The 21664-nt window shown below is 41.0% G+C and overlaps 1 protein-coding gene across 2 annotated transcripts in view; it reads left to right on the top strand.

The window, feature by feature from the left end:
- Nucleotides 1-21664, top strand: part of RALYL (RALY RNA binding protein like) — a 711743-nt gene that overhangs the window by 577602 nt on the left and 112477 nt on the right. For both annotated transcript variants that reach the window (XM_040433240.1, XM_040433241.1), the window contains one exon: nt 19149-19196. In XM_040433240.1, coding sequence (XP_040289174.1) covers nt 19149-19196 — 48 coding nt within the window. The remainder of the gene's footprint in view (nt 1-19148; nt 19197-21664) is intronic.

Genomic DNA, 21664 nt, shown 5'->3' with positions numbered 1-21664 from the left:
CTCACGAAGGTCAGACAGGGGTACCCTCTGCCCTCACACTCTGCTGCCATGACTGCTGGATGAGGGTGGGTGGGGTTCAGGAGCAGCACCAGCCCCGTCAGCAGTAACTTGAGTCTCGAGTCTCTGATGACCATGTTTCTTCACCCGCCAATTGAAGAAACCAGCCAGCAGCAGCAGGACATTGAGCCGAACCTGAACCAGCAGGTGGCATACTTGGACTCCACCCTGTCACCCCATATCCAAGATCTCTTGGACTACTGGTCAGCTAAACTAGAATTGTGGCCACAACTGGCTAAGTTTGCCCTGGGCAACCTTTCCTGCCCGACCAGTAGTGTGGAATCAGAGCGGGTGTTTAGTGTGGCGGGGGGCATACTTAACCCAAAGAGAACTCACCTTTCAACACAAAATGTTGATAGATTAACCTTTATAAAGATGAATAAGCTATGCATCAGTCAGGATTTCCACACACTACATGCCTGATGCATCGGACTAAATCATTCTGGCAGTAATGTTCTGACTGCAGTGTGCTGCCACAGCAGAACATTGCGAAATATGACACGATACTTCTGGCCACGTGCTTCAGCCACTATACTGATGCTGCCACCTGCCTGATGCCACACCTGCTGCCTCTGCTTCCATCTTCTCTTCCTGCCACCATCTTGTGCTGTTACTGCCTCTGCTGTTGACACCCCCCCTCCCCACTCTGTGACTGTGCCACAATGTTGACACCTCATGCTGTTGCCACCCTCACCACTCCACTACTTTATTGCCACTGCTTCCATGTCCTTCTTTTGTTGCACTAAAGAGTCATTGGGACACAGCTCCTGCAGGGGCGAACAGTGTTTTTTCCCATTTACTAAAGGCTGCTGTATGCTTTTTTTTGTTTAGCTAGAGGTTAGCTACTGTCGGAATTTTGGTGACCTGCAACATGATGAGCACGTCCATATACTGTATGAAACTTTCCTGTCATAGTGACGCACAGTAACTGTTTCACTACCAAAAAGGAAATGTTTCTGCAATGTACTGTTATATGTTCCAAGATACACTCTTCCTGATTTAACGTGTTTCGTGACAAATTAATTTGGAACAAGAAAACTTTTTGGAGAAATTTGAAGCGTCTAAATCGAATTTTTGAACAATTCGCTCATCTCTAGTTATTATGATCTTCAATGTGCCTATGAGAAATTCTGTTCTTTTTTTGCCATTTAAATTTGATGCATTGTGTGCATTAGTTGTTTAATCCATTTAGTTAATTTAAAAATAAAGCATAAAATCATATATATGAATTTCAGCCTTGGTATGAATATGAATATGTACCAGCAGACTCAATAAAAATGTGATAAAACAAGAGAATAAAACCCAGAAGTCCTACTAGACGTGAATGATATTCATGAGGATATGTGGAAATGAAATGCATACGCACAGCTTGATCTGCTGGTTAATTACAGCTATGTGTTACCTTTCATCTGCTCCTATAGCTTTATGTTAAACTTCCATGGATACCAGTTCTGCCCTCCTCTGTTCTCACAATAAAGCCAAAGGCAATTTTATCCTGTATTATCCCACAGGGCACACTCAATTATAGTAATTTAATACCAGGTGATGTTAATAATACGCAGTTCATTTTTCTAAATATAGGTACCGTATGTTTGCTTGCTAATCTTTTTATTATGCCAAGATCTACATACCAGTATCCTGGCTCTACACATAGTTATAATTAACTGACAATATTAAAGATGCGGTGCTACAATTTAGTGATTAAATTTGGCACAATTTAAAGGTCTCTGGCTCTCAAAACATTTAAAATACCCATTTAAAGGGAACTTATCACAAGGCCAGTCTTGCCAGAGTGTAGAGCATCTGTGCAAACATTAAAGGTGTTGAAGACCTTTTGGGGTAATTTTTTTTCTGTGATTGCATTTTACTAATTTTGTGCTAAAAAAAACAACATTATTTTTTTCAATTGGTCTGTGAAGCCCCTATCTCCGAACTTCTGTCAGCTTATAAACACTTAGTATAGCTAAATAAATTTGTTTGTATCAAACTTATATATCAAGGCTTAAATAAGTGTTTACGAGCTGTCAGGAATTCGGAGATAAGGGCTATACATCCAGCCATCAGAACAGCAACATCACAGGCCTCAGTGTAAAACAGAAAACAACAGTCTGCAGATAGACTGAAACCTAACCCTGTAGAACAAAAACATTTGACATTTTTTTAATAAATGTGAAATAAAGTGAAAAAAAAATTAGCCCAAAATTTGAAAAATGCAATGATTTAAAAAATTGGCCTGAAATGTGTTCATGACCTTTAGCCTTAAAGGGTTGTCTCACTTTAGTAGATTACATTTATCATGTAGACAAAGTTAATACAAGGCACTTACTATAATCTATTGTGATTCTCCATATTGCCTCCTTTGCTGGCTTGATTTATTTTTCCATTACATTATACACTTTTCATTTCCAGGGGTTAAGACTAGGGATGAGCGAATCGACTTTGGATGAAACATCCAGAGTCGATTCGCATAATACTTAGTTTGAATACTGTACAGTATTAGAATGTATTGGCTCCTATGAGCCGAAGTTATTACTTCACGAAGTCTCGCCAGACTTCGCATAATAACTTCATAAATCGATTTCTACTGTAAAAAAACATTTCCCGAACTCGGGTTCGGTTCCAAGTGGTACCTTGGAGCCAAACCGGAGTTCAGCAAAAAGTTTTTTTAAAGTAGAAATTGATTTGCTTCCTGTTTCTTAAAATTCAACTGATTCATCGCTCTTGACTGACTTAGGCTACTTTCACACTCGCGTATTGGGCGGATCCGTTATGGATCTGCAAAAATGGATCCGTTACAATAATAAAACCGCATGTATCCGTCATGAATGGATCCGTTTGTATTATCTGTAACATAGCCAATAAGGATCCGTCATGAACTCCATTGAAAGTCAATGGGATACGGATCCGTTTTCTATTATGCCAGATTGTGTCAGAGAAAACGGATCCGCTTAGAATGCATCAGTTTGCCACCGATCAGTCTCCATTCCGCTCTGGAGGCGGACACCAAACCGCTGCCTGGAGCGTTTTTGCTGTCCGCTCGACGAAACTGAACCAAACGGATCCGTCCTGGCACACAATGTAAGTCTATGGGGACGGATCCGTTTGGTTCAGTTTCGTCGAGTGCTCTACACTCTGGCAAGACTGGCCTTGTGATAAGTTCCCTTTAAATGGGTATTTTAAATGTTTTGAGAGGCAGAGACCTTTAAATTGTGCCAACTTTAATCACTAAATTGTAGCACCGCATCTTTAATATTGTCAGTTAATTATAACTATGTGTAGAGCCAGGATACTAGGATGTGGGTCTTGGCATAATAAAAAGATTAGCAAGCAAACATACCTATATATAGAAAAATGAACTGCGTATTATTAACATCACCTGGTATTAAATTACTATAATTGAGTGTGCCCTGTGGGCTAATACATCAGTTTGCCGCCGATCAGTCTCCATTCCGTCATGGATCTGCAAAAACTGATCCGTTACAATAATAAAACCGCATGTATCCGTCATGAATGGATCCGGTTGTATTATCTGTAACACAGCCAAGACTGATCTGTCATGAACTCCATTTAAAGTCAATGGGAGACGGATCCGTTTTCTATTATGCCAGATTGTGTCAGAGAAAACGGATCCGCTCAGAATGCATCAGTTTGCCGCCGATCAGTCTCCATTCCGCTCTGGAGGCGGACACCAAAACGCTGCTTGGAGCGGATCTGTTTGGTTCAGTTTCGTCGAGCGGACAGTAAAATGCTCCAGGCAGCGTTTTGGTGTCCGCCTCCAGAGCAGAATGGAGACTGATCGGCGGCAAACTGATACATTCTGAGCGGATGCTTTTGCATTCAGAATGCGTTAGGGCAAAACTGATCCGTTTTGGACTGCTTGTGAGAGCCCTGAACGGATCTCACAAACGGAAAGACAAAACGTTAGTGTGAAAGTAGCCTTAGAGTGCATCAAAAGAAAAGCAGAGGCTCATAATGTGTAAAGCTATAGGAACAAGTTAGGAGATTGATGACTATAGGCTGCTTACCTTACCTCTCCAGTTTTCTACCTCTGTGGGTCTGCTGCTCCTTGCCGTCCTATCAGGTCTGAAGCCAGAGTAAACACAATGGAGATGCGGGTAGGATAAAAGGAGGATGCTCTATACCTTCACACAAATGGTTATTGTAGAAAGACTTGATTAGTTAAAGGTACGAACAACGCGTATCAGTGATGAACTGTGCCCTTCATCAACAACACTCGGAGGAGAGTATGTGACAAGCTGAATTTCAGTATTTGATCAGGACTGTGGAAGGTCAGTGTGGTATGTACTTAGCTATATTGGAGACTCCGCAAGATGCCCAAATATACACAAGACTCTTCTTGTGAAACATATACAGTCAGTTCCATAAATATTGGGGCATCGACACAATTCTAACATTTTTGGCTCTATACACCACCACAATGGATTTGAAATGAAACGAATAAGATATGCTTTACCTGCAGACTGTCAGCTTTCATTTGAGGGTATTTACATCCAAATCAGGTGAACGGTGTAGGAATTACAACAGTTTGCATATGTGCCTCCCACTTGTTAAGGAACCAAAAGTAATGGGACAGAAAAATAATAATAAATTACTCTTTCACTTTTTATTACTTGGTTGCAAATCCTTTGCAGTCAATTACAGCCTGAAGTCTGGAACGCATAGACATCACCAGACGCTGGGTTTCATGCCTGGTGATGCTCTGCCAGGCCTCTAATGCAACTGTCTTCAGTTCCTGCTTGTTCTTGGGGCATTTTCCCTTCAGTTTTGTCTTAAGCAAGTTAAATGCATGCTCAATCGGATTCAGGTCAGGTGATTGACTTGGCCATTGCATAACATTCCACTTCTTTCCCTTAAAAAACTCTGTGGTTGCTTTTGCAGTATGCTTTGGGTCATTGTCCATCTGCACTGTGAAGCGCTGTCCAATGAGTTCTGAAGCATTTGGCTGAATATGAGCAGATAATATTGCCCGAAACACTTCAGAATTCATTCTGCTGCTTTTGTCAGCAGTCACATCATCAATAAATACAAGAGAACCAGTTCCATTGGCAGCCATACATGCCCATGCCATGACACTACCACCACCATGCTTCACTGGTGAGGTGGTATGCTTAGGATCATGAGCAGTTCCTTTCCTTCTCCATGCTCTTCTCTTCCCATCACTCTGGTACAAGTTGATCTTGGTCTCATCTGTCCATAGGATGTTGTTCCAGAACTGTGAAGGCTTTTTTAGATGTCGTTTGGCAAACTGTAATCTGGCCTTCCTGTTTTTGAGGCTTATCAATTGTTTACATCTTGTGGTGAACCCTCTGTATTTACTCTGGTGAAGTCTTCTCTTGATTGATGACTTTGACACACATACACCTACCTCCTGGAAAGTGTTTTTGATCGGGCCAACTGTTGTGAAGGGTGTTTTCTTCACCAGGGAAAGAATTCTTCGGTCATCCACCACAGTTGTTTTCCCCGGTCTTCCGGGTCTTTTGGTGTGGCTGAGCTCACTGGGGCGTTCCTTCTTTTTAACAATGTTCCAAACAGTTGTTTTGGCCACGCCTAATGTTTTTGCTATCTCTCTGATGGGTTTGTTTTGTTTTTTTTCAGCCTAATGATGGCTTGCTTCACTGATAGTGACAGCTCTTTGGATCTCATCTTAAAAGATGACAGCAACAGATTCCAAATGGAAATAGCACACTTGAAATGAACTCTGGACCTTTTATCTGCTCATTGTAATTGGGATAATGAGGGAATAACACACACCTGGCCATGGAACAGCCGAGAAGCCAATTGCCCCATTACTTTTGGTTCCTTAACAAGTGGGAGGCACATATGCAAACTGTTGTAATTCCTACACCGTTCACCTGATTTGGATGTAAATACCCTCAAATTAAAGCTGACAGTCTTCAGTTAAAGCACATCTTGTTTTTTATTTCAAATCCATTGTGGTGTATACAGCCAAAAATTTTACAATTGTGTCGATGTCCCAATATTTATGGACCTGACTGTATATCGCCATAATATCCTCTATAAATGGGTGCTAATCGCTGTATCGATTAAACTTAGGTTCATCTTTTGTAATCTTTGAAAATGTACTTTTAAGTCATGTACACCAGCAGAAAAAACTTTTTACAAAATCATTTACAAAAAGCCGTTGAATCTGAACTCACAGATGTTAGATGATGACAAATGTCACAGATGAAATTAAAGTAAACATGCTTCATTAAATTGAGAGCCCCCCCCCCCAAAAAAAAAATCTAATAAATACGGTACTCAGAATTTCTTTCTATCATGTCTCACAATGCAACGTAGATTCCAAATTTTACTTGTACTTGTATGTTCTCTATAATGTAAACCAAAGGCATGAGCTTATGATCCCATGGGCTTAGAAGAGAGTTTTAGTGCTCAAACCTCTCCTATTTTTGCCTGACGCCCTGTTCAGGCAGCATCCTCACTTCTGGAGGTTCTGGGAGTTGGTCCACAGCTCTGAAGTCTGCCAGCACCGCACATGCTGAGACTTCCTGCCCTTACTGCCTATGATGCTCCATGTCCGATTCATGCCCTGATGAGAAAGACCTTAAATATATTACAGTATACAGAGAAAAAAACACAGGACAAAAGCCATAGTCTTACTTTTCAGGGGCCATGTGTTCAGTGAAGGACAGGAGCAGGAATGAAGACCGGTGAGAGATCTCACACACTCATTCATCACTCCCCAGAAAGTCTATGCTGTCATTATGTGAGATCACTAACCTATGTCCCTGTTCTATCCACCAGATCCTCACTGGCATCTCCTCCATCCCTGCTTCCTGCAGTCTCTGCAGAGTAAATGCACTGTGGTTTTTAGCCTCTGGTTTCTCTTCTGGACATATTCATCACTCCCCAGGCAGAATAAACTTCTAACTGTATGCCCAGAGAAGAAACCAAATGATAAATCTATAGTGGCTTTACTTTGCAGAAAATGTGTACAGGAGAGAAAGGAGCAGGCAGGTGAGACACCTGTGAGCTGTATGTAATGCAGGAGCACAAAGGACACCCCCTACTTCCTAAAACCCATCTCATGTCTCTGCTGCTAGACAGACTTCGCATAACAATCCGCAATGGGCTACAACTTTGCTGGAAGACCAACAATTGAAAGAGTTTGTAGAGGCGGAAGACAGCAGTTAAATAAAGTGGACATTGGGTAACAGTCGTGTGAAAATGCTGTGACCATTGAATGCTAGAAGGTGTTTTTTGTCTGTGCTCATTGTATTTTCTATATGTCGTTAACTAGTATTGGTAATTTGGTTAATGACTGCTGGATACATTTTTGGCTCAAAAACTAACTTTAAATTTTTAAGATGCATCTCCAGCCAAAAATTAAAACTGAACATGACTTCCAAATCCTTATGTACATAACATGTGCAATTCTAACATGAGAGGAAGCCATAACGGCAGTCACTCTGGTATCTTGTGTGCCTGTAGGTAAGGGTTCTCCTCCTTCTTATTGCTATCAGCACCCTCTTCCTACCAATCATTGTGACACCCTCCTCCTCTTTTCTTCCCTCAAACTGTTACAGATACTTGATAATTAAATGTATAAGATAAGGTATTTTGTGCTGTCCACACAGAGGTCCTGTCCATAGAGTGTCTGCTGATGGGTCATGTGACCAGGCAAATCACCTCCATGTAATGCCTCATCCATTCAAATCCACTACACCTGACATCTGCACTTGGAAGTTTAGTGCAGGTGCAGTGTGTTTGAACAGAGAATACATTACATGGAAGTGATTTTCCTGGTCACCTGCCTCTCCATCAGCAGCCATTTTATGGACAGGACCTCTGTGTAAACAGCACAAAAGACTTGGCAAACAACGGGGTGTAACTAAAGAAATATAGAAAATGGAGCAGAATTTCAAGAATGGGTATATTAGTAAATGTCATATAATCATCTCACAAACACATTGGTCAACAATAACCAGAAAGTGTCCAACCCCTTGAATTATTTTCTACTAGGACCTCACCAGCCAGAATATGGCGATGCATAGACTTTCTCTCATCACTGGTCATAGTCCATGGCAAAACATTTCAAAATAATCTTAATTTATCTTAAAATCTGTACAGCTTGAACCCAATAGAACATTACAACATGCACAATCGGAATAAGCTATTATGCGTAAGATTGGTGCAACCATGAAAAACCTACTGTCAAAAGTGACGTCTAGTTACATCTCACCAAGGACTGGGCAACACCTCACAGTTCAAGAAGAATTGTTGATAAGGCTATGCATATATATATTGTCTCCCTATTCACTCCATTACTTCCTGGAGACTGTAATAGACTATTATTAATACACTAGACAACCATTAATTGCAGACGCACGCATACCCTGCCATACTATCTATTCAGACAATACAGGAAGGAAGTGTGTGTTTCTGACATGGCCATCACCAAAGTTTTTAAAAATAACAAAAATCACTATTTCTTTTCTAAATATTTGGAAATGTACCGGGATTGTCACTAGCATGTCAGACTCTAAGGTATACCTTATGTATGAAGATAAACGTAGATCAGTCTAAGATTTAACTTTTTTCTAGATCAATCTTATACTGTGCAAATTGAGTTTGATGCTAAGTTGAAAGCAGATTTTCATTGGTAGAGCTTCCATGGTAATAAAATCAATGATTTAGATATTCAATTTATTGGAAACATGAATTTCCCTTTCATGAATTAACAATGTCCTTGCCAACACTGTTATGGCTATATGTTTCTAAGTCTGCTAGACCATTTAGCGAGGTTATAATATGAGTAACTGATGTGTCATTAAGGAAACTCTAATGATAGAATTTTCTGAGACCACCACCAATGTCCAGAACAATGGAGAGGTGACTGTGCATGTTTGACCATCTCAATGATAGGGTGGCCTCTACCCCCAGACCCTAAAGGGGTTTTTGAGCTTTTTAACACATTTTTGAAAGAAATTAATAGCATTGATTATAACTTTTGGAAGCCTTGCAGAATTAAATTGATAGGCCAGTTTTTGTCCTGTAGTAGGTTTTATGATTTTGTAGAATGGAAGGAAAACTCTTCCCTCCTTAATAGAGATGAGCAAATTTGATTCGGATCTAAATAGATTCTAGCCAAATCAACATTGCCCCAGTTGGCCTGAAAATTGGGACTCCTATTTCTGTCTCTAGCCTTTCTTTATTTTTTAAATAAAAAAAAAATACATTTCTCCACTTCAAGTTCTTTAGCGCAATTACAGCAATTGTAAATAATGTCAGACTGACACTGATATATATTGTTATGGGTAGCTACAGGTAGTCTGAAAACTAGCAGCCACAACTTTAGAAGCTTTGCAACAAGTTTTGGACAAAAAGATCTGGCTTTTTTTTAAATATCTCTTTAAATAATCTTTGTGTAGTGCAACTCATGAAGTTTGAACAACTCCAGTCCTGAATGTAAGACACACAGTACACTAAGTGTCCCTATGCTCTCCCTACTGATAGAACCTAACTTTCTACCTAGTAATTCCATCTACATAAATAACTATATCTACAGTATAATCTTCACTATCATAATCACTATCCTGACTCTAGAACTGACTCTGGGGGCCTACCCTATAGTTGTATACAAATATTGAAAATTTATTTTCTCAGCATTTAGAATGCTATTTTTTTTCAGTATTTTCATCATAGCATTTCAAGATCTTTTTTTATTTTATTTTTTATTGCACTGTGCTAGACTAGAGCTTACTTTTTTCAATGCTACCATGTGGAGGTACATATCTTTTATTGATTAACCTTTATTCATTTTTTACGGGTAGGTGGGAAAAACAGTAAATCTGAAATAGTTTATCATCTTTTTAATGATGTGTAGAATAAATAACTATATAACTGGTGGCAATACCAAATATGTCTAATTTATTTCATATTTTACTAATTGACAGCTTCTTGATTTATGGGACAAGGTACAGTTCTTTTTAGCATCATTTGGTGATTGATTGATATATATATTTATATTTATATACAAAATGATTTTTTTATTTTTTATTTTTATTACTTTTTTTTGTCAGAATAGGAAAAGCAGTAAATCAACTATTATTTTTACCTTTTTTCCTGCCATGCAATAAATGTTATATTATCTGTGTTACCTGATGGTGCCATGGTCACTATTGTCTGTGGCAGGGATGGTCAACATGTGGCCCTTCAGATGTAGGCTGTCCAGGCATGCTGGGAGTTGTAGTTTTAGCAACAGCTGAAGGGCCACAGGTTGAGCATCCCTGGTCTGTGGCATCAGAGGGGTTAAACAGCCAGAATCAAATAACTCACAACTGCCCTGGACAGGATAGTCCTGGATTTTAGTGGCTGTACCATGGTCACAGAATGGCTGAGGTAAATCCAGCTCTCAACTACTGTATCTTTGCTTCCTTAGTTCTGCTCGATGCTTCACCATTCAACTCAACTGCCGGCACTTTCCAGCAGGCATAATGTAGTCACACATACATAGCGCTGACGGGCTGTGTAGGAGGAGAGGTGCAGGCCAGGAATTATCCTGTGCTCATACAAAGGACAACAGCGCAATGTATGTGTGACAGCCTCGTGCCTCCTGGGCAGCGCAGGAGCTGCTCCGATCATAAGGGAATGCTTAGATGAGTATGTAGTCTTTTTTTTGTTTTGTTTTTAACAGTAAAGGGGGGGGCGTAACTATTTTGAAGGGGCACAGTATGGGCATAACTACTTTGTGGGGGCAAAAACAGGAATAATTACCATTTAGGGGTACTAAGGGGACTGGGCTGTCTAGGGCATGTATGGTGTAGGCATTGGGCAGATTTATAGGCATGGCTTAGTGTTAAAAAATTCTCTGATTTTCAAAAATTTGGGAGGTATGGAATCAGTATTCTTTGATCAATAATCCTAGCCATAAGACTGGTATTCCATGTAGTAGCTACTGCAAAGCAAATTTAGAGACATGATGTGACCATCGTGTGGCCAGAAACCTGAAGTTCCTACGGTCTGCAAATTAATTTGGCTTATCTACTTTCTTACTGATAGTTGGTGGACTTCAGATCTTTGGTCACAGAGTGGCTGCATCTTGGCTTGGCTGTGCACTGGCACTATGGGGGACATGACTTCTAGTGCAGAATGTCAAATATGAAATAGCTAGCACCAGCAAGTCATGGTGCGGACACAACTGCTATGCCTGCATCATTGCAACTGTGGTTTGCATTAAAGGGGTTCTCCAGGCTTTTTCTATTGATGACCTATTCTCAGGATAGGTCATCAATATCAGATCGGTGGCGGTGCTGGGTGTCAGACTGATCAACTGTATGGGAATATTGCGTGTGCAGTGCGCACGTGCCGTCTCCCTTCTCTCTTCCTGTCAGCTGCTGCTGTCCCAAAGACAGAGAACGGAGACGGCACGTGCATACTGCACACGCCGTCTCCTTATACAGCTGATCACCGGGGGTGCCGGGTGTCGCACCCCCGCTAATCTGATTTTGATGACCTATACTGAGGATAAGTTATCAATAGAAAAAGCCAGGACAAGTCCTGAAGGTCTGCAACTGACAGAACATGCTGGGAGCTGTAGTTCCTTGCGAGAGTCACAAAGTTTTTAAATTGAAAATTAAAGTTTTCTTTGGGGACTGGCCTGGGTAAATGCTCACACTTTCTCCTCTTGCTTGCAGCCTGATAGGTTTCTTATTTGCTCAGTCTCCTCCACACTGTGTCACTGTCAGTGAGAGAGAAGTGCACACTAAGTGCAAGTGTCTGCCTGCCTTTCAGACTGTAGCACACAGATGCCTCCATCACTTGCTTCACACAGCCCAGCTCTGCAGAGCCAGAGAGCTCCAGGTAGTGGGCGACAGGCAGCAGGGAATGTGTAGGCTACTTTTACACTCGCGTTTGGTGCGGATGCGTCATGGATCTGCACAAACAGATCCGTTCAGAAAATACAAACGTTTGCATCCGTTCAGAACGGATCTGTTTGTATTATCTTTAACATAGCCAAGACGGATCCATCTTGAACACCAATGAAAGTGAATGGAGGACGGATCCGTTTTCTATTGTGCCAGATTGTCTCATAGAAAACTGATCCGTCCCCATTGACTTACATTGTGTGTCAGAATGGATCTGTTTGGCTCAGCTTCGTCAGACGGACACCAAAACGCTGCAATCAACGTTTTGGTGTCCGCCTCTAAAGCGGAATGGAGACAGAATGGAGGCAAACTGATGCATTCTGAGCGGATCCTTTTCCATTCAGAATGCATTAGGGCAAAACCGATTTGTTTTGGACCGCTTGTGAGAGCCCTGAATGGGTCTCACAAACGGAAAACCAAAATGCCAGTGTGAAAGTAGCCTAAAAGCCGTCCAGCAGAGAGAAGCTGTGAGCTAACAGGATGGGAGGCATGATCAGTTCTACCAGGTCAGTGGAGCCCATGACTGGAGAGGATGTGCCTTATTGCTGCAACTACACAGGATGCAAGTGGCAAGTTGTAATGTCATCCTGCCACTTTGTTCTGTCTTCATACACGTTCACACAGTGTGTAGTCTGACATTCAGCATAAACCATTCCTGTCTTCCAAATAAGAGGACTGCCTTTGTAGTCTAACTTGTTTATTGGTCAACAGGTTGTACTCTCTGCGAGATGCGCGTAAGTGAGAGATTGTACAAGTGTGTGGTAAAACTACAAAAATACAAATAGCATGTCTAAGTATAACATATAGAATAGCATGTATTATAACATTTGCATAACACTGTAGCACATGGTAAAATGGCTGCCTAACATACTGTAGGACTACATGTCTAACAGTAGTAACAACTCCCTGAGTAACAAGTACAACTGACTAAACAGCTCTGCATAACATAATATCCCTGAAACAAAGGTAGATCTCTCACCAGATATGATTTTACAAGGATGGGGGAGTTTGAGAAGAAGATATGCAGAAGGACAACTCTGCTGATGTGTCCTGGTGAATGGAGACTTCTCTTTCCCAGGATGCTTTGAACTCCCACAATGCTTTGCACCACCGACAATGCAGCAGTCTTTGTAACAAGAAAAACAAAGTGTAATACAACTTAACACTGCTAGATGATGCTATTACCACACTAATCACTACAGAAATACCAAAACTGAGGCAGATGTGATCTGTAATGATTCTCAAACTCGGCTGGGCAGAGCACACTTGCTTTCCCTGACATGGTAATTGAGATTGCATACCACACTGATGATACTTATGGGAACTCAAGCAATAGGGGGTGGGGCAGGGGAATACAGTGGCAGCGCTTCCTTGCGCAGAGAGAAGCTCTCATAAAGACTCCTTTACTGAATAGATCAGGGGCCCACCGAGGGATTCACCGGCTCCCCGGTGGGCCAGTCTGAGCCTGGCTGAGTTCACAATGGTTTCTGTGCTTTTGAGCTAGCATAGAGCCTGACAGACCAGCCAATATTCTCCTTCCTGATTAGCTGTCATTCTGACTGCAAAGCATTGTGGGCAATCCTGCCAGTCAGGGCTGCTCCTAGAGTCATCCTCCCAGCCCTGTCTCACTCACTAGTGTACTAAATCTCTCTAAAATGGCAGCCGCCGCTTTCTGCGCTTCATCCAAAGTAAATAAAATCACCAAACAAGTCCTCTTGTTTGGAAGAAGACTTTTTGTTAGATTCCTGAAATATCTGATTTGTTAAGAATCAATTCTACTGATTTCAACTCCTTGATAATGCAAGGAATGTTGTACTCTTAAAGGGCATCTGTCAGCAGATTTGTATCTATGAAACTGGCTGACCTGTTACATGTGCACTTGGCAGCTGAAGGTATCTGTGTTGGTCCCATGTTCATATGTGTCCGCATTGCTGAGAAACATGATGTTTTAATATATGCAAATTAGCCTCTAGGAGCAACGGGGGCGTTGCAATTACACATAGAGGTCCTGCCCTCTCTGCTACTGCCCTATCCTCTTCAGTTTGATTGACAGGGCCAGGCAGTGTAAATATCATCACATCTGACCCTGTCAATCAAAGTGCAGAGGACAGAGCAGTTGCAGAGAGAGCAGAACCTCTAGGTGTAATTGCAATGCTCCCATTGCTCCTAGAGGCTCATTTGCATATATTAAAACTTCCTTTTTCTCAGCAATGCGGTCACATATGAACATGGGACCAACACAGATGCCAAGTGCACATGTAAAAGGCCAGCCAGTTTCATAGGCACAAATCTGACGACAGATTCCCTTTAATACATTAGCTAGGCTGATTAAACTAGTTTTGAAAATACAATCTATTGATGGAAGTAGGTCAAAACCTTTACTCCTCCAGAAATTTGAATAATTTTGGTTGAAAGGTATTGGAAGAACTTCATTGAACCATCCGTGGGCTCTGATTTTTAATAATATACAGATTTCTTTTAATCCAACTCAAAGGTTATTCAGATTTTTGTTTATTAATCACTTATATTTATCGACTAAAAAAAATAGCTAAATATTAGCTCGAAGAGGCTTTAATGGTCCCAAATATTGGATTTAGGAAGCTGATGATACATCCATCTGTTGGGGACATGTCCATGTTTCAAAAATTACTGAGTACTAAATTAAGGGGGAGACTTATCAAACTGGTAAAGTAGAACTGGCTTAGATGTCCATAGCAACCAATCAGATTCCACCCCTAATTTTTCAAAGGAGCTGTGACAAATGAAAAATGGAATCTGATTGGTTGCTATGGGCAACTAAGTCAGTTCTACTTTATACCAGTTTGATAAATCTCCCCTGAAGTGTTTAAGTCTTGCGTTTTTAGACTTGGGCCAGGAATAGAAATGTGTATTTAGCATTGCCAAATGTAGAATCACGTAGACATACTGTATATTCTCCACAGCACACCACATCCACAGCAGATTTTACCCCTATTTTAAAAATTTAACCTTTAATGATACTATTAAAACCACATAAACATAACTACACAAATATATATAAAGCACATATCTGGCATCAATATCTTTTAGGATAAATTGATAACCGGTGGGCGTTATATCAATACTTTATCAAGCCCATCTTTATTTACAGTCGTACACCATGATCGAAGTAAGGAGACAAATGTAGATTCCTTTTCATGAATCTCTTTCCTTTGCTCATCGACAGGTTTTCTCAATTCAGCATGATTTCTGAGGAAAAGTGGGGTTCATTTGTGAAGCCAGGTCAGCTGTCCCTAATTTCTTCCTTGCACTATCCCTGCCTACAAGCAGAGCACTCGCCCCAAAAGGGGCGACTCCACTTCTCGGTGTCTAAGCTAATTTTGGGGAGGAGCCAGGAGGATATATAAGTAACTAAAGGGCTAGTACACGGTTGCATCTATTCCTACATCAAAGGAGGCCACTCATTACCAATGTAGCATTACTAGGGAAAGCTACTGGATTCTAATGCAGTTTTGTCTGCTTGAGCCTATCTAATCTAAGGTTCCCTGATGAACCAATACTTCATAGGCATTGGAGAAGCGCGTTGGAAAACGACTTGGGATCCGGAAAAGTAGAAGTCTGGCATATATAGGGAAATTTGAGGGTATTCTGAGGGTTAAGCCACCGAGAAGTGGGGTCGCCCCTTTCAGGGCAAGTGCTCTGCTTGTAGTTAGGGATAGTGCAAGGGAGAAATCAGGGACAGCTAACCTGGCTTCACAAATGAACCTCACTGTTCCTCAGAAATCATGCTGAATTGAGAAAACCTGTCGATGAGCAAAGAAAAGAGATCCATGAAAAGGAACCTACATTTGTCTTATTTCGATCATGGTGTACGACTGTAAGTAAAGACGGGCTTGATAAAGTATTGATATAAGCCCCATCGGTTATCAATTTACCCTAAAAGAACCTACACTCACCTAAAGAATTATTAGGAACACCATACTAATACAGTGTTGGACCCCCTTTTGCCTTCAGAACTGCCTTAATTCTACGTGGCATTGATTCAACAAGGTGCAGATAGCATTCTTTAGAAATGTTGGCCCATATTGATAGGATAGCATCTTGCAGTTGATGGAGATTTGAGGGATGCAAATCCAGGTCACGAAGCTCCCGTTTCACCACATCCCAAAGATGCTCTATTTGGTTGAGATCTGGTGACTGTGGGGGCCATTTTAGTACAGTGAACTCATTGTCATGTTCAAGAAACCAATTTGAAATGATTCGAGCTTTGTGACATGGTGCATTATCCTGCTGGAAGTAGCCATCAGAGGATAGATACATGTTCTCATTCTGTTTACGCCAAATTCGGACTCTACCATTTGAATGTCTCAACAGAAATCGAGACTCATCAGTCCAGGCAACATTTTTCCAGTCTTCAACAGTCCAATTTTAGTGAGCTAGTGCAAATTGTAGCCTCTTTTTCCTATTTGTAGTGGAGATGAGTGGTTCCCAGTGGGGTCTTCTGCTGTTGTAGCCCATCCTCCTCAAGGTTGTGCGTGTTGTGGCTTCACAAATGCTTTGCTGCATACCTCGGTTGTAACGAGTGGTTATTTCAGTCAACGTTGCTCTTCTATCAGCTTGAATCAGTCGGCCCATTCTCCTCTGACCTCTAGCATCCACAAGGCATTTTTGCCCACAGGACTGCCGCATACTGGATGTTTTTCCATTTTCACACCATTCTTTGTAAACCCTAGAAATGGTTGTGCAAGAAAATCCCAGTAACTGAGCAGATTGTGAAATACTCAGACCGGCCCGTCTGGCACCAACAACCATGCCACGCTCAAAATTGCTTAAATCACCTTTCTTTCCCATTCTGACATTCAGTTTGGAGTTCAGGAGATTGTCTTGACCAGGAGCACCCCCTAAATGCATTGAAGCAACTGCCATGTGATTGGTTGACTAGATAATTGCATTATTGAGAAATAGAACAGGTGTTCCTAATAATTCTTTAGGTGAGTGTATATTGATGCCAGATATGTGCTTTATATGTATATTTGTGTAGTTATGTTTATGTGGTTTTAATAGTATCATTAAAGGTTTAATTTTAAAATAGGGGTAAAATCTCTTGTAAGTAAATTTGACAAATGGCAAGCGTTTGTAATGCGCTTTTCTCACAGGAACTCAAAGCGCAGAGATAGTTGTGTGGCAGGGGCAACTCCCTGGAAAGTCAGTGGCAGCTGTGTAGCTGTGGCAACACACACGATATTGTAGGAAGCTAATTTGCCTATTTGCATATTTATGGGAGTGTGGGAGGAAACCGGAATATCCGGTGAAAACCCACACAAACACGGAGAGAACATACAAACCCCATGCATTTACTACATGCTAGGAAATGCATTTTTAGGGTACGACCACGCGGTCAGGTTTCTGCATGCAGTTTTGGAAGCCGAAACGAGGAGTTAATTGAAAAAAGAGAAGACATTGTATCTGTATATTTTCGCTGATTTTATCCACTCCTGATTTTGGCTTCCAAAACGGCATCCAGAAACCTGACCGTGTGACCGTACCCTTAAACTTGGATACAAAAATAAGCAAAGTTGTTAGAAAGGTGAATAAGATATACTGTACTATGTTGTGAGATATATGTCATGAACCAGCGGGTGTGAACCCACTGTGCCACATGTCCTACCTCCTCTAAGGGCATTGTCTAAGTGAACCCCTCGATCTTCACAATACCCAATGGTGAGGATAGACTTTCCTGAGGCAAACACCAGGTCGCTACCTCTTGAGGAGGATAGGCACACGAGGCAGCTGGTCCAGGCGGACCAGAAGGTACCTGAGCGTACAGGCATTGTCAGCAGGCTGAGTTGTTACCAGGAGCAAAAGTGCAGGACTGAAGGATGAGGCAGAGGCGAAGTCAGACAGGCAATAGGTCAGGGAAAGCGGCACAGGTACATGTTAGGCAATCCGGGTCGGCAACAGGAGAATCAAGGCAAGCAGGCAGGGATCACAGGTAGCAGGGTCCAGGAACACAAGTACGAGTCAGGAACACAGAAATACAAGCGGATATCAGGAACCTTAGCAGGGCACAAGGACCTTGACACTGAGGCATCTGGGAAGGGGGCTGAGCCACTTATATATGTGCAGGAGGGCTCTCCGGTATGGGAATGGAACAGAATGCATTTTGGAGCATTCCGTTCTGTTCAGTCACGTTTTGTCCCCATTGACAATGAATGGGGACAAAACTGAAGCATTGTTTTCCGGTATTGAGACCCTATGACGGATCTCAATACCCGAAAATAGAAACGCTAGTGTGAAAGTAGCCTAAGTATACAGTATGTTGAAAGAAAAGCAAATGTTGATGGAATTATAAGTATTATTAGGATGGTTGAGAGTGATTGCGTCCCTATTTAACCAATATAGCTAACTGGTTATTTATAATAACTAAGCTTTGGCCTCTTTTACACAGTCAGTATTTGGTCAGTATTTTTACATCAGTATTTGTAAGACAAAACCAGGAGTGGGCCCAAAACACAGAAAAGGCACAAATATTTTGTTTTATCTGTAGGTTCCACATCAGGTTTTGGCTAAGGCTGAGTTCACACTTCAGTTATTTGGTCAGTTACAGTATTTTCATCAGTTATTGTGAGCCAAAACCCGTGAAACCTATTCATGCACTACTTTTTTGCGGTGCAGACCATCAGATGCGGTCCACGATCCGCATGCGCCGGCCCCACGTTCGGTGCCCGTGCCAGCACCCAATCATGTGCATGATTCCTTAATGTAATGAACCTTTGAATATGTGTTGTTAAAAAGTGCTTTTGAAAAAAAAAAGTTTTTCAGACTTGTGAATTAAAATTCAGACCTAAAAGTGCTAATAAACTGACTAGAAGGTAAAGCATTTGGCATAAGCATCTAGGAGCAGAAACCTTATTAATATTCATCCACAGGTCACAAATGATACAATATGCTAATAATTTGTTCTCCTCCATAGTTTTCTACGCTGTCTGAAATGTTCTGTAGCTGTAATGGTAGTTTGATGTGACATTTTAGACGACTGTGAAATTACCATGCTTAACTAATCTTATAGGCACTTTCACAAAATAGGCCTTTCAGTAATGTCTTTCAGTATGAGGCTAAATTGCAACGTTCATTCGACAGACATCAATGAATGTAATTATTTCAGGCACCAGATCATTATTGTTCTTTGTTTTCTTTCCATAGCACTTATGAGTTTGATTACGATTACTACCGAGAGGATTTCTACAGTCGGTATGTGCAGTTTTTATTACTTTTTAATCATATGTATTATACTGTATGTGTGTATATGTATGTATATATATATATATATATATATATATATCCACATCTTGTATCTAAGTTTCAATTTAACATTGTAGCTCCTTTAACCCCTAAAATATCATTACCCAATAACTGTAAAAAAAATTGCATATACACTAAGGAAACATATCTATATATGGAAATGTCCCCTCTTCACCTAAGTCAGTAGTTGTAGATTATGATCTAGTGGTTGTAGATTATGATCTAATGGTAGACCCTAAAGCTTTGATGGCAAACCTCAGGCACTCCTGCTGTGGTAAAACTACAACTCCCAAGATGCCCCCTTGCTTGGCTGTTCACAGAACTACATAGACATCGCGATGTCCTCTTTTCAGCTTTGTGTTTCATTGTGCCTGTCACCTAATGTTTTCATGTAGAGATTCTGGAGTCTGTACCAAAACTATTAGCTAGTCTGAGTCTCGCACACTCCTTGAGAGCTACAGAGTATACACTCTAGCAGATGGCTGGGCACAAGGGAAATGCAGCAGGTGCATGTATAAAGAAGGCAAGTTCAACAGATAGTTGGGAATTTTACATCTATAATGGAAAGACCGTGGTGTTAGAAACAGGGGCATGCAAAAACTTTACATGCCAGATGTACTTGTTCTCAGTCCTCTTTAATATTCTCTGCTCCAGAAGTCAGGCAAGTAGGTAGAAGAGGGTGTTGTTGCCTGGGAGCTGTGATGAATCCACCTGTTCTGGCTCCAGAAGCCAGGCAAAGAGTTAGGGTATGACCATACTGCGCGGTCTTGATTCTGTTTTTGACCGCAGCTGTCTGGGACCCGTATGGATCACAACCACGCCGTGTGGTCGTACCTTTGGTGAGTGTGAGATCAGTACTCTGCAGATCTTGCTAGAGATTGAGATTGCTCAATGTCAGTTATTACATTATACCTAGTTCTTATGTGTGCCAGACTAATCCATGTATTCCGTATTTATTCCTGTTACTATGTTAGACCTAAAACTATTTTAGTGACCAGTCTCCTGCCTTAGCATCTCTGTACCTTTGTCTCCCATGGTTCTGACTTGGTTTGTTTCTGTTATTGCTAATGGATAATGTTTGGGCTTTGACGTTTAACCCCTCTGTTTTGACCCTGGCTAGTATGACTACTCAGCCTGTTACAATGGTCAGCAGATGACACTATGGTTAACTACAGCTGACCAAAACTATTAAACCCCTCTATGCTAAACCCCACAGTTATTAACCATGCCTCCACTTCACTAACCCCTTCAGGACCCTGCCATTTTTCACCTTAAGGACCAAGGCATTTTTAGCAAATCTGACATGTGTCACTTTATGTGGGGAAAACTTTAGAATGTTTTTACTTATCCAGGCCATTTTGAGATTGTTTTCTTGTCGTATATGGTACTTTATGACAGTGGTAAATTTGAGTCAAAATATTAAATTTTTATTTATGGAAAAAAAAATTACAATAAAAATGGGAAATATTTGCAAATTTCCAAATTTAAATTTCTCTACTTTTAAAATAGATAGTAATACCTCCAAAATAGTTATTGCTTTACATTTCCCATATGTCTAATTCATGTTTGGATCATTTTGAAAATGACATTTAATTTTTTGGGGATGTTAGAAGGCTTAGAAGTTTAGAAGCAAATCTAAACCCAATTTTTTAAGGACCAGTTCAGTTACAAAGTCACTTTGTGGGGCTTACATAATAGAAACCACCCATAAATCACCCCATTTTAAAAACTACACCCCTCAAGCTATTCAAAGCTGATTTTACAAACTTTGTTAACCCTTTAGGTCTCCCATGAGAATTAAAGGAAAATGGGAATGAAATTTCAAAATTTCACTTTTTTTTTGCAGATTTTAAATGTTAATATTATTGTTGCAACACATCAATGGTTAACAGCCAAACAAAACTCAAAATCTATTACCCTGAATCTGGAGTTTACAGAAACACCCCATATGTGCTAAAAAAAAATGATGTATGGGCGCACAGCAGACTTCAGAGTGGAAGGCGCACTATATGGCTTTTGGAGAGCAGAGTTAGCTGGAATGATGATAACAGGTGTTTCACAGAAATGAATATGTAGTGGTTGGTGAAAAATGGATCTGTAAGCTGTGCGGACTAAATCAGAGATATAAGGTGGTAAAACTACAGGGTACATCATGGATGAAATGGTGTGGAGTGGTAGATTTTACACTCCTGCATTCACAGGCCAGGTTTCGCAGTGGTAAATGGCGTCTTTCCTTATCCCCCTTTTGGAACACACCCTGCATCTTTTTTGGGTCCTTCCCTTCCTTGCTGTCTGGGGGACTTGACCTGGAAAATGTTGCCCTGGTACAACACGGGAACCATGACTTCCTGAAGTACTGGGACCCTCCCTGGCCTGGCTTTGAAAAATTAGGACAGTGATAACTGCCTCTTGGAACT

Source organism: Bufo bufo, chromosome 5, assembly GCF_905171765.1.
Source record: "Bufo bufo chromosome 5, aBufBuf1.1, whole genome shotgun sequence".
Lineage (NCBI taxonomy): Eukaryota > Metazoa > Chordata > Amphibia > Anura > Bufonidae > Bufo > Bufo bufo.
Note: the sequence above shows the minus strand (reverse complement) of the source record. Positions and strands in the feature narration are given on the sequence as shown.